At 36.5% G+C, this 12,792-nt stretch overlaps 1 protein-coding gene across 1 annotated transcript; it reads right to left on the bottom strand.

Moving 5' to 3' along the window:
* Positions 1-1,212: 1,212 nt before the first annotated feature.
* LOC116181635 lies at positions 1,213-9,018 on the bottom strand. The gene is made up of 4 exons (XM_031502016.1): positions 8,953-9,018; positions 7,095-7,331; positions 6,917-7,043; positions 1,213-1,698 (listed from the first exon to the last, which is right to left on the bottom strand). Exons 1-4 carry the CDS (start codon positions 9,016-9,018, stop codon positions 1,583-1,585), a joined length of 546 nt encoding a protein of 181 aa, XP_031357876.1. The 3' UTR covers positions 1,213-1,582.
* Between the last annotated feature and the right edge of the window lie 3,774 nt (positions 9,019-12,792).

Genomic DNA, 12,792 nt, shown 5'->3' with positions numbered 1-12,792 from the left:
GGATTTGTTAGACTTAATTCGAAAATACATGGCACTTCGTTCTCCAAAGACACCTTATCGCAGGTTTTTCGTGAACTACGTGAAAGAGAACTGAACGGTGCAACAAATAGGGGTAGGTACACAAAATTGCAAGTGTACCAAGTATTGTGGCCAAATTTTTAAAGTTAGAAAATCGATCGGCGTACATGAGTCATTGCTTTCGTCGTACATCGGCCAGTATTCTGGCAAATGCTGGAAAACGACTGGAGGATGGCGTTCATCAACTATTGCGAAAGGCTATATTGACCAATCTGACAATTCTAAAATTAGTGTTGCCAGCAAAATTTTGGAAACGGAAACCATTATGGCAAATTCTTCGTTCATAAATTTAAAAGCCGTAGAGACCACAGAAATATTGCATCAAAAGGGTACATCGGGAATTAACATTACCAACAATAACAACTGTGTTATTAACATTAATTTAGTATATTTATTGAAATGTATAATATAGATATGTGTTCTTAAAATTATAACTTTCTGTTCCGTGTACTTCTTCTTTAAAACAGATCGTTATTTTAAAATGCATTTTCCGAAGAAATTGACAGTGACAGGAGTCCAAATTACTTTATCATTATGGACTAGTCCAATAAAGTAGCAGATTATGGACGCTAAACAGTGTCATAACTCAGCGTATTATGATCGAGTCGAACATAAAGAATATTGTTTTGTTTTGCTTTATTGAATGTGCGTAGAGCTTCTTCACTGAAGATCGATTTCTTTCATATTTAAATCACGTTGTTTCATTCAATTCGTTTTCTGACACCTTTCTAGACCACGTTCAGTTGGAAACTCTCTAAATCTATTACGTTGATCATCAAAAGGTCACATTTTTTTTTCAAAAAAGGGCAAAGAATGATAATAAAGGGGTTCTTATGGTAGAGGCCCGACTCTCTCAGAAAATGTTTACTTGTGGGCACTGAGAATCTCAAATGTTGGTAAAAGATTCATTATAACAATGGGTAAAATACTGCGAACTTGGCACTAAAGAGTATCTATACAAATAGGGTCTTTTCAATGATTAACAACTAAAAATATTACTTTGGTACATATGATTTAAGTAAACTGTGGAGGTAAATTAAAGCAATATAGAAATACTAATGGAATTGGTGTTTGGCAACAGATAATAATAAATAAGTAACAGGAAAATATTTATTTATAATTAAATGTAAATCACAACATCCAACAAAATCCCTATGAACATTTTCTAAACAAAGAAGTGGAGACTGGGAATTAAGGACAAAAGGAATGTTCAGTATTTCAACTTAAAAGTATACAATCTTGAAAGATTTGAGTGACACAAGCAAAGCTGTGCGTTTGAAGATAATAAATGTTTAAAATCCACCTTCAGAACTGTCTTATTTAAAAAAAAAGGTGTCACTTAGTACAATAGGTCGTAATATGAAAACTCATTTTCTTTGCTTCGATATTCACAAAGACAAATTCACTTATTGCACGGACGTAAAATTTCCGCACGAGTACATTTAGTATCAAAATATTAAAGAGAAAAGGATTAAAAAAATAAAAGTCAATATTACAAGAGGTTTCATCTGATGTGTTTTATTATGAAGACTGAGATACTATATACAAGTGTGCAGTGAAGAGAGGGCGATAACGGCGCTGTGTTCTTATTTCCGTGTTGCATGGCCGCTGGATGCTCTCCTGTAACAATAGATGGCTCCTTAATAATACATAATTACTTAGGTATTCACAATAAAAATAAGTATAGTAAATACGTCGTATACCACCACGCAGATTAACATAACAAAGGCGCAGTGTGGAATACGGAATTCTTTCGTAGCATTTACATTATGCAGGATTTCTATTGTTCAAAAATTCTTATATTCTGGTCTAATAAATCATACCTAATTTATGATTATTATTGTATTGGAACAGTACACTTCAATATGTTCAAATTTCGGATGCTGTGTTTGGTCCATCAGAGTAATACAATGAAGAGGACAAAGCGGAGAAAAGAGGGATGCTCCCAAGCAGCTCAATCATTTTTAATTCATTATCCGTGAAACCATTTCATAATCAAAATACTTTACAAGTTTCCCACATGAACACTACCTGCTACCAGAAAAGTTTATCATTGGCCTAATGAGATTTATATTCCATTGAATGTCGGTACTACATAAGTAGATAATATTTAACAAGAGCTTCCTTTTTTGGCTCACAGATTAATTTCTTTTGAACTAATCAAATGTAAGGAGGCCGTTCAATAAGATGGCCGCTGGTTTAAAATTATGGACATAATGTGTTTTAAACAAACCACTTCAACGAGAAAACTTTAAAAAGATCTGTGACCTATATACTTAACGAAAGTATGCATACTGATATTACAAAAAGCACAAAAGGTCGATGCGATAGATGCGACGAGTAGAAAAATGTCTACTAAAAGAGGGTTAGGGATAGGATTCCTATTTTTATTTTAAAACTCGTGTAAGGGTAGTTTTAAATTAAGTTAAAACGTAACGAAAAAATTGTAGGACGTAGATCATTGGAGTTAAGGTACTTATTACAAAAACGTTGAAATCAATGGGAAAAGGGGTGGGGGCAGTTGTTGCAAAGCTTTTGCCAGTTCGTTATAGAATCACAAGAAAAATTAGTTTTCTTCGCGATGATATCCGTTTCCGTCTCCGTGTGTCTCCGAAAGCCACCATGGGCTGCCTGGGGGCTTTCGTAAACTGCAGACTGAGGAAGTATATTATCCTCGGAAGTCAGGATGGCGATCGACGGAGCACTTGGCTTTATAAAGAACTCGAAAAACACCAGCAATGCTTTAAAGGACATGGTTAATTTGAGGATGCAGGAGAGGCCCTTTAAAAGACCACTGGCCAGTTATGACGAGGATGAGGACGATAAGGAAAAAGGTACTTCATACAGAGAGATCTTTAAACGCGATATAGGTAGGTACTCATTTGATTTGATCAGGAAATACTCATCTCCAGAAGGGAATGCGAACTGACTCTTCGTCCAGGTAGGGTTTACCCCCGTCCTCCTGGCATGTGATTATACAAGCAGGGTCTCGGCGGTGGATGTTCGCCGCCTAGATGTAAGCCAATGTGTATTACATTGCCAGTCTTTTCTGCTCTCGTGTCTTCTTTACCTTCGATATATACCTAACATTATAAATAGATTAAATTGGAAATTTTGGAATATTAATAGGGGTATTATTCAAATTATAACAAATAGAGGACTTTTTAATTCTTATTCTTATAAAATTAAAAAAAGTGAAACTAATATGTGCGTGTGTGAGAATGGAATAGAGAGTGCGGAACATTTGGTATATGAGTGCGAGGAGTTTAGAATTGAGAGAGAAGACTATAAAAATATGTTGGAATCGAAAGGAATTATTATTTGGCCTGTTAGAAAAAGAATTTTACAAAATAAAAACATTAGAAGTATATTTGGAAGTTATTGCAGCAAAATTCAAAAAAGAAAATTGGGGAAGATTTTAGACAAGACCATTGGATAAATTTTACAGGGACCTCCAAGTGGTTAGGGACGGGCAACGAAGTCTAGGTAACCCTTTTTAAGGGCAATAAAAATCCTAGATACGGCCAACTCCTGTAAAATAAAACAATAAAAAGTAATAAAAAATTAAGAAAGACTTATAGATAATAGGGGATATGCTGGAAGGCATGAGTACCTGTAAAACTAACAAAAAAAAAACTCTGGTTCAATAAATCATGACACATAGTTGTGATATTAACTTCCATCCTCGCTCGCTGCCACGTATTGTTTTAATAAAATAATCCGAGGTGAGATACCGCATTGAGTCGCCACTCGAATCCGATCTTTTGTCAATCTGGCGCATTCGAAGACCAGGTGGTGCCCCTTGTCGTCGAAGTTGCCACAATCCAAACACATCTCGTCCCCACTCTTTCCAATCCATTGTAGATACCGACAGTTCTCCGTGTCCGCAGAAGAATTGGGTGAGATAATAACTGATTTCTCTATGCTGACCTTTAATTCAATCTTTTATATTGAGGTTCAGCCGCTTCGTACACGACACTTTACCCTTAACCAACTCTTTCGCCCGCGATCACGAAAATATCTTCGTCCGCCACAGTCCTATACGCGCTCGTTATCCTAATGATTGCCATTACCTACGCGGGTAACCTCTTTCAATCTGTAACTACACTCCCCCACTTGACCGCACTACCCTCCACGTTTTCTGACGCATAATTCACCATCTATGCTACAGCGGTGGCCATCACCCTCCTCTTTGAACCTCTGGCGTTTCCAACGTATGGCAGGATGCGGTTGATCGCAATTAAAAACCAATTTCCAGGCCTTTTCACAGGTCATTTTGATTTAGATTAGTGTCCACTGTAGCGCCTAGTACTTTTATAGTCTTGTGCCATAATTGCTGTAACCCACCACATTTACCTCTGACCATTTTCTTCTGCCCGTCAAGATTGCTACACTCATCTTTTCAGGGACAAGATTGAGCCTGCAATTGATAATCCAGTGGTTTACCCGGTTAACGGCTTTCTCCAGATTGGTAATTGCCGAGTCCAATTTTATTTATTATTTTTAGCGCATTTTTGCCCGCGCCTTCGTCTGGACTCACTTCTGTCGCTTTGAACTACTTTTAGGGGCATTGTCCCTTTTCTGTTCGACTCCTTCAGTGGGTGAGAAGTTATTTTTCATGGTATTCTAATTAAAGATCTTACCAAAATTAATCTTTCATGGAACTCCAACAAAAGGTCTCAACACAAGGAACTAATTTCTACAATCGATTGTCCTCCTCACATCTACTGGCCATGTCAAAACTTGATTGTGAATATCTTGAAAATATTGGAGGAAGGGAGCTACAAAGGGAAAATGCAAGCCGCATTGAAGGAATTCTTCACGTCCAGTGATGCCACCAAACAAGCCTCACGTGCCCTCCACATCCCTCCGTTTTCCTGCTTCACTTCTTATGCGCCTAAGCGCATAGGTCGTTAATCGCCCCTTTACAAATCCATAATGTTTTGGTGATAATATCCCAGCTGTTGCCCATTCCAATCTTGATTCAATTATCTTTCCGAAAATTTTTCCGGCTAAGCCCAACAAACAGATGGGCCTGAGGGTCTAGCCCTTCTTGGGAATGAGGGTCCTAGCCAGGATTTTAACCACCACTGCAGAGATGTTATCCGGGTTAGGTGCTTAATTTACCGGAAGTTCGTTGGCAGCAGCTACTATTTTCTCAACCTTCACTAGCTCTTCGGTTCTTAGTTGCGTTATTCCATCCCACCACCGCTGTTCTTGCCCTAATCTTACACGCCACTATCTTGTACGCGTTTCCCCAGATGTCCTTGTCTAGCTCTTCGCACAACGCTTTCCAACACCGAGGCACTTCACCTGACCTCTTTTTAGCGCATTTTTGAAACCTCAAATTTTCACTAAAAGCTTCCTGCTATAGTGTAGATGTGCAGGCACGGGTCTATTTTGAGTTAGATTACTTGTGAGATCGATAATTGAAGGACATAATTTCGATATGGGTTTCGGAGGTGCTATAATTTTACCGTTAGATAGCGCTACCAGTATAAAAACTTATTATTTACTTTGTGATTTGTTTTACAAAATGAAGACGTACCGTCAATTGAAATTAAATAAAATTAATTATTTAACGCAGCCAAAATTACTCGTGAGATCGATAATTTTTAAACTTCGCTAATAAAATACTGACCTGCATTACCAAAAATGCGCTTTAATCATGCATATGCTGATTTACAACTTGTTTCTTTTCAAAGTCTCCTTTGCCGCAAGCAACTCGTCCAAGTTCACGATGTTTTTTCGTGACCAGCCCCCATTTATGCTTGGTGTCTGTGTCGGTACTCCTGTCGATAAGCAACACCTTGTTTAACCCGTTAGCATTGACCTCCTCTTCCCAGTTTTTCGTGTCAAGTTGTCTCTACGTCACCTTTTTGACATGTGGGCTGGTTCCGTAGTCCCGATACTCATGCTGACTCAAATGCGGGTTTTAGGGGTTAAATCTTACCTGGGCGAAGACTCACTCGCTATAGAGTCAAGCGGGGGGCACCCTTTACAAAATTTCCTAAACCCCCCAAAGAAAAAACTGCGGAAACCGTCCACCAAGTTACTTAATCCATTTCTTAGGAGTCCTGGAGGTACGGAGACGTGAAGCGAGAGAACCACGTGAATGTAATTTCGGACTTCCGAACCCTCAATTTTATGGCCTTTGAAAAATTCTCATTCCGTTCTGAAGATGAAAATTGGCTGGTTGCAAGTCAACTTAAAGAAATTTTCTAAAAAGCTCCTTCCCACACGGCTTTTGAAAAATTGTTCAATTAAAAAACTTAAACGTAAGAAAACTAAAAATAAATCGTGGTATAAAACATCTTTGTTCAATTCAATGTCACCAGATTTTCCAGAATCGTCCACTTTTACTATTTCAAATATTCCAATTTCTTCGTGGAGATGAAAAACTATTACAGGAAAAAAACACAAAAAGAGATTGAGGTTTAACTTTCGGAAGGGCAGGGTAAACGATATTTTCAAAAAACCTCCACCTTTTATGGATTTTAAGAAATTGAAGAAATGAAATTATTAATAAAGCATCTTTTGCTAAGGTCAACCTCACCCACATTTTCCGGAAAAATCTCCTATCTTCCTGAACGGAAGATCTATTAAAGAAAAATGCACAAGAGGCAATTAGGATTAAATTTTCTGGAATTTTTATTGTTCGCCAAGGAAAAAATACTGGTGAAAAAGTTTTTGGAGTTTGCTAAAAACACATGCCATTAAATTCTGTTGTATAAATAAATTATAATTATAAATATTAATGGTGACGGTCGAATCTGAAACACACTATCCCAGCACACCATTAAACGAATGCATTCATTACAAGAAAATATATACGTACCATTAATGACATGTACATTTACACTAGCAGGGGCAGCAATGGTTGGAACACACGAATAGTTTCCACTATCTGAAAGACGTGCGCTTGAAATGTGCAAACGAGAGGTCAGTCCATCCGACCAGTGATTCTGAATAAGAGAAGTGTGTCAAACTTTGGTATAAAACTCGGCTAGTCTTACCTGTATGGATAGCCTTTCAGTCGAATCTGGATCATTAGGATGCGTTGGTGGTGTCTGTAGTATATTTGCGCCTAGATACCAAAAGACGGTACCCAAATCGTGGGGTCCTTGATTGATAACGCATATCAGTGTTACGGAACTTCCCGCTTTGACGTGCAAATCTCCTGGGCCCAAAACTCGCGCTTTTGCTTCTGAAAGTAATGGTAATTTGTTAGCAAACTGGAACTGAACGTGTCTCTGGAGTGAATTGTCTCAGAAGTGCACTCTTCCAATTGGTCAGTTTGTTTGTAAAGGGTGATATCTTAAATGAAACTGACCCCACAGGTGCTTAAATTAGTGAACAAAGTAATAAGTAGATAAAAAATAAAACGTATTCGTACGATACGAAGTAGCCGTCATAAAACCGTTTCATATATTTCTATGTGAATAGACAATTTCGGAATATGAATAATTCATGAACTTTAGTTCAATAGGATCGCGAATAGAGCTAGACTTGAATATATTAACCCAGAGAATTTTCAGATCAACCTGTCTAACACTTTGGATGATTACAGAAACAGTGTGCGGAGCATAAAGGACCCGCTCACTCATACATTAATGCGTGGTGGTAAACGCGATGCCGCATTAATCGGTAAGTGCAGAAGATTGATGACGACTTGATAATGAATTTCTTTCGATTAAAAATAATCCCCCGAGTTACAAAAACGTCTACGAATTAAGTTGTATTTGACCGATTACTTCGCCGTAGTCGTCGCATCCGCTTAATCAACTTTCCTCAGAAATGTCTGCGTTAATCCAAAGACAAATTTAAATAGAGCTCTCATTTGGTTTCATTTGATCTACAGGATCTCCTTTTCCATACGAAATTTTATTGAACAGATTGCTGACTGGTAGAAAATGAGAAAGAAAATACGACTAAGATTACTAAATAAGAAAAAGGGTAGATACTAAACTTTAAATGTGTTTTCCAATAGTCGTCTAATGTTAAAACTATGGAATTAGCAATTTAGTTAAATTCGTATAAATAGGAGTACCATTTTACTATTACGACCCTTACGAAAGTAGGTATATTAGGTAGGTAAGTTTATTAAGCTCGAGCTCGCTTAGAACATAAAGATATTATGATCAACACAATATGTGCATGTACTCAAAATTTTATTTATATTTAATAAACTGTAATGTTTTAACATTATTTAATTATTCATGTTGCTGTGATATCACGTATAATTTTAGTTTATGTAATCCTTTTACGTTTATCGAGAAAGGCTTATCACCGTTCGTTTTTCTTTATTTAAAGTGAATTGGCCATTGTTAGTAAAAAGGGGTTGCTTTTATTTATTTCGTGTATTTGTGTGGAGTGTCCAGGGTTTTTGTCCCGTAGAAGGTTTCCCTGGTATCGCCTTGTTGTGGGAGTAATATATTTATTTGTCCTTGTCTTTTCTTACGCACATTCTGCATTTTATTTAATTCTCTTCCCGATTATGTCTTATGTCCCAACATTACACAACGTATGAGTTCATTTGTACCATCCATATCGGGTCGACTACTACCGAGATTTAAACGTGCTCGTAGTTTTTCCCGAGAGTTGCCAATTGTAAAAGTATAGGGTAAATCAACATTGTCAGTGTCGGTTGAGGAACAACAGGCTAAGAAATTTATAAAAGGAAAGAAATAATATAGTTTTATTGAGATAATTCTCTAGAGCTATTCATGCAATCCAAATGCACGGGAAATGTATTAATTGTAGATCACAAATCACAATATATTCCAAAACCTATAAATGCATGTGAACTGTCCATCAATAGAGGGCAAAATGCATTGGAAAGCTTTGTTTTTTCAGATGTAAAGAAGCTCCTACCTTTATTCTGCAACGGTTGGGACCGGTACCGGTAAGAACCAGTATCGGAACCGGAACCGATTGCATTGATAATCCCCTCACTTGAACAGGAACCGTTATTTAAGAAGTTTTGACAACCGGAACCGATACCAGTACCGTTATTATTAGTGTCAAAGAACCGGTATTTCTCAGTTTTTCCTCTGTTGTATGTAAAGAAACGTTGCGCTTCGTAAGATGAAAATGTGTTTTACATTGTTGCTCTTAAAATCTGGTTCTAAAGTTGCGTATGGCAAAAAGTTATAATAGTCAAAATTGTCCGTATTGTAATTTTAAAATTTGGCCATGATGGTTGGCCGCCTTGTAAACCGTGATGTTACGATGAGGAGTTCATTTTTTTATATTAAGAGAAATAACGACAATCTAATTTTTTAAATAGCCGATTGATAGAACATTAATAGTATTTTAGAGTTAGTTCATGAACTCCCTTGGGGTAAATAATGTATTATGTACGTGAAGTATTTATACACAATTAATGATTAATGAATTTATAACGGCACTTAAATAGATTGATTTTTAATATGTAAATTTTTAACACGAGCGCGAATTTATCACTTTGGCATCGATATTGGAACTATTAACTGTTAAACAAAATTCAATTTGCTTTTATATAGCACACGATAAGCTTCTAGAGATTTCTAGAGTCAGCATTACACACTTCCTGGAAAGTACACGTCACATTCCTTATTACCGGTGACTAACTCTTTATCGACTGGATGGCAAAGAATAAAATCATGCCTTTTGAATTGCGTTCAGAGTGGTAAAATGCGTAATACATTTTAAAAGTCAAAAATCAAAATTCTCACTTTTATTCAGAGCTGCAACACTAATTTCTACCAACTAAAGAAATATAACATATTTTAGAGCGACTAATACCGAAAATGAATCAAAAACAGTATGAGGGTTTAAGAGTGCGTGAGGGAAAGCTGAAGAAAAGGAAAGTAGAACAAGGCAGGCAGTTGATAGAGGTGAAACTAACGCGTAATTTAAAATAATGATTCAATTAAACCTAAAAAATATTGTGTGAACGTCATGCAGACGATATTTACGTTTAAACACCTAAAATAATGACGGGACACCCTGCATATGAATTTTTTAATTTACTACACCCAGATAAGCAAACGAATAAGCACAGAATTGGTGTATTTTACCTGAAGTTGTATTTTCTGTGGTTTCTTGTATGTAGCATTGTGTAAAAAGTGAAATTCCGTATTAAAATGTAGATACATCTGGTCGTTTGCGATAAGGGGCGAGATTTAATTAATGTGCCTGTTATCAAGGGTGATTATGATTGGTGCTTTATTTGTAAATACTGGAAGAAGAGGGTTTATTGCATTATGAAAGTGATGTTTCGTTGGGAGTGGCAGGCTTGTGCTCGTCCGCGATGGTTGGAAAGCGTAGTTTCTTTACGATATTTTTTATTCGAGCGGTGTATTTGATTTGATTAATGTTTATACCATTCGCACAGCCACTGATAATTGATGTCATCGTGTTCAACAAGCCAGTTCATCAAGTTTGTGTGTTGAAGAAAAGTGAAATCATTGAACGACCCGATTATTGGGACTGTTAAAAGAGAAAGAAAACTGTAAGTAATTTTAAGATTTTCTTATTTCTTTTATCGATCGTCGTGTAAGGGGTACTATGTAAAAACAATCTTTGTAAACTTCTCTGCCAGGAATTTGGGATTAATTTTTCATTTAATGTGTCTCGGAATAAATTTTTGTGTTTGTCAATCATTAATTGTGTGTTTATTGGAACCCTTTGTGTGACCCGGAGAGTGTTTAGGAAAAGAAAAAAAATAGCTAAAGGATGAAAAGTTAAGAAACAAAACCCATCTCCTGAACTGGAACTTGCTGCAGTAAGTATAAGTCCATATCTTTGGTACCAACATCAAATGAATTTAATTCATAGTGTATTATGTACGAGTATATGTATAAATATTAATGTACTTTTGGCACTTGGGCCCGTAGGTTATAGGTATTGTGTCTTATGGATCACGTGACGCCCAGAAGCATTTACGATGGATTCCTTCCGCAATTCTTAAAAAAAAATAAATAACACCAGAAGGCTGATCGATCCCTGAGACCTTTGAAAACGAAAACCTACGACAAAATACATAAATGCACTGAAATTCAATACATTTATGTTTGGGCACAAACTGTATGTTAAAGAGATAAAATATGGACATTAAAAGTGTTAGGCATTTATTCTGGTGGCTCGTCAGAGGATCTATAGGGATTGGTATGCCATAACTCTCGATTCCTTCTTTGTTCCTTGTCGTATTCATTTCTCTCGCTCTCTTTTACTCAATGTTTCGTAATCCTCGACTGGCTCCCGGTTCAAGCCATTACAGGATCAGTTTACCGATCCATATTCCTCAAGTCTAATATCTTAATCCGTAACCGCCGACCAACGCAATAATGCGACCTATTTTCGTTATAACAAAACCACTGTCCACTTGGTTTGCTGTCAGGATTGCATATTATCCGTACTTTATTTCTAGAATGCGAAATTGTATTTGTTATGAAATTTATGATTCTTTGGCCGAATCTCATAGAAGCGATGACCGTTTATTAACAATTTTTGATTGCGAACGTGCCCTCTTCGTTAATTTTAACTTATAATTGTACGGAGATAAATTCGCAATGAATAGCGCCAAAATGAACCTAATGAATTTATTATTTACCCAAGTTGCATATATTTTGCTAATTAAATCCTCTCTTAAACAAGCAGTAAATTTAATATACGGCTAGCTATTTTTAGTATTTTCGCCGTTAAAAGTTTGCGAGTTTTATTAGCTTAGTTGACATTATCTAACAAAACTTTTCAGGAAAAGGAATGAATATAAACTCGAAGTTAATTATATTTACATCCAAGTGTGATTGTGAGGATACTAAAAAAACTGAATTAATGATGCTGTCGTTTCCCGATGGGGTGCTTATCGACAATCTTTATTTTTACTGATAAAGGAGGAAAAAAAGGGAGAAGGATTAGATATTTTGGTTTTCCTCTGGAATCATAAATCGTCACAGCCCTAACCATCCAACGTCCAAGCTTTTATTTAGATTTTAAGCTTTCTAGGAAGGTATAAATTTCCTCATTTCAGTATGGTTGTACTTTCTTATTTTCCTGTAAATTTTGCAGAACTTAAAATCTAAACAGTGAGCCTAACAGTTCCATTCATGTAAAATGACATGTAAGAATTCCATGGGATTAACATTTTCAAAAAGTTTATGCAGTTATGTATGCCGTTTTTAGCGCAGTTCCCAAAAGGAAAACGAATGCTATTGTACGCACTCTGTCTGCCCGTCGGTCTGTCCATCATCTGTACCACTACTAGTCCTCAGTTTACGCTTTTTCGTTGTGGTTTCTCTCTGATACGGTGTAGCACAGACCAGAATGACCAACGATTTTTTGGATTAGTCACTTCCTTCCCGAGTTATTACTGACTCTGTGCGAAGATAATGCATTTTCATCGGTCGCGAGTGGTCTGGTCACGTCTCTACTAGTTTTCCTTTCCTTAATGTCTTTAACACTCTATAAAATAGTTTTTAGTTTGTCTTCCATTTCTCTGCCGCATGTCAACCATGTTTGTTTCTTTTGCATATCTCCTTTGTTGTACTTGTACTTATCTTCCTCATTGGATCATCTAGTTTGTTTTCTATTTTTGTTGTTTACAATGGTTTAACCAATGTCTTTAGCGCTTTTTATTACTATATTTTGGAATTTTTCCCAAATTCGAAAAGTCGATATCGTCTGCAAACATCACGAGTTCTATCATTCCCTTTCGTTTCGGTTTCTATG

Source organism: Photinus pyralis, unplaced genomic scaffold, assembly GCF_008802855.1.
Source record: "Photinus pyralis isolate 1611_PpyrPB1 unplaced genomic scaffold, Ppyr1.3 Ppyr1.4_unclustered_Scaffold1492, whole genome shotgun sequence".
NCBI classification, from domain to species: Eukaryota; Metazoa; Arthropoda; class Insecta; order Coleoptera; family Lampyridae; genus Photinus; species Photinus pyralis.
This window is presented reverse-complemented; position numbering and strand designations above follow the sequence as displayed.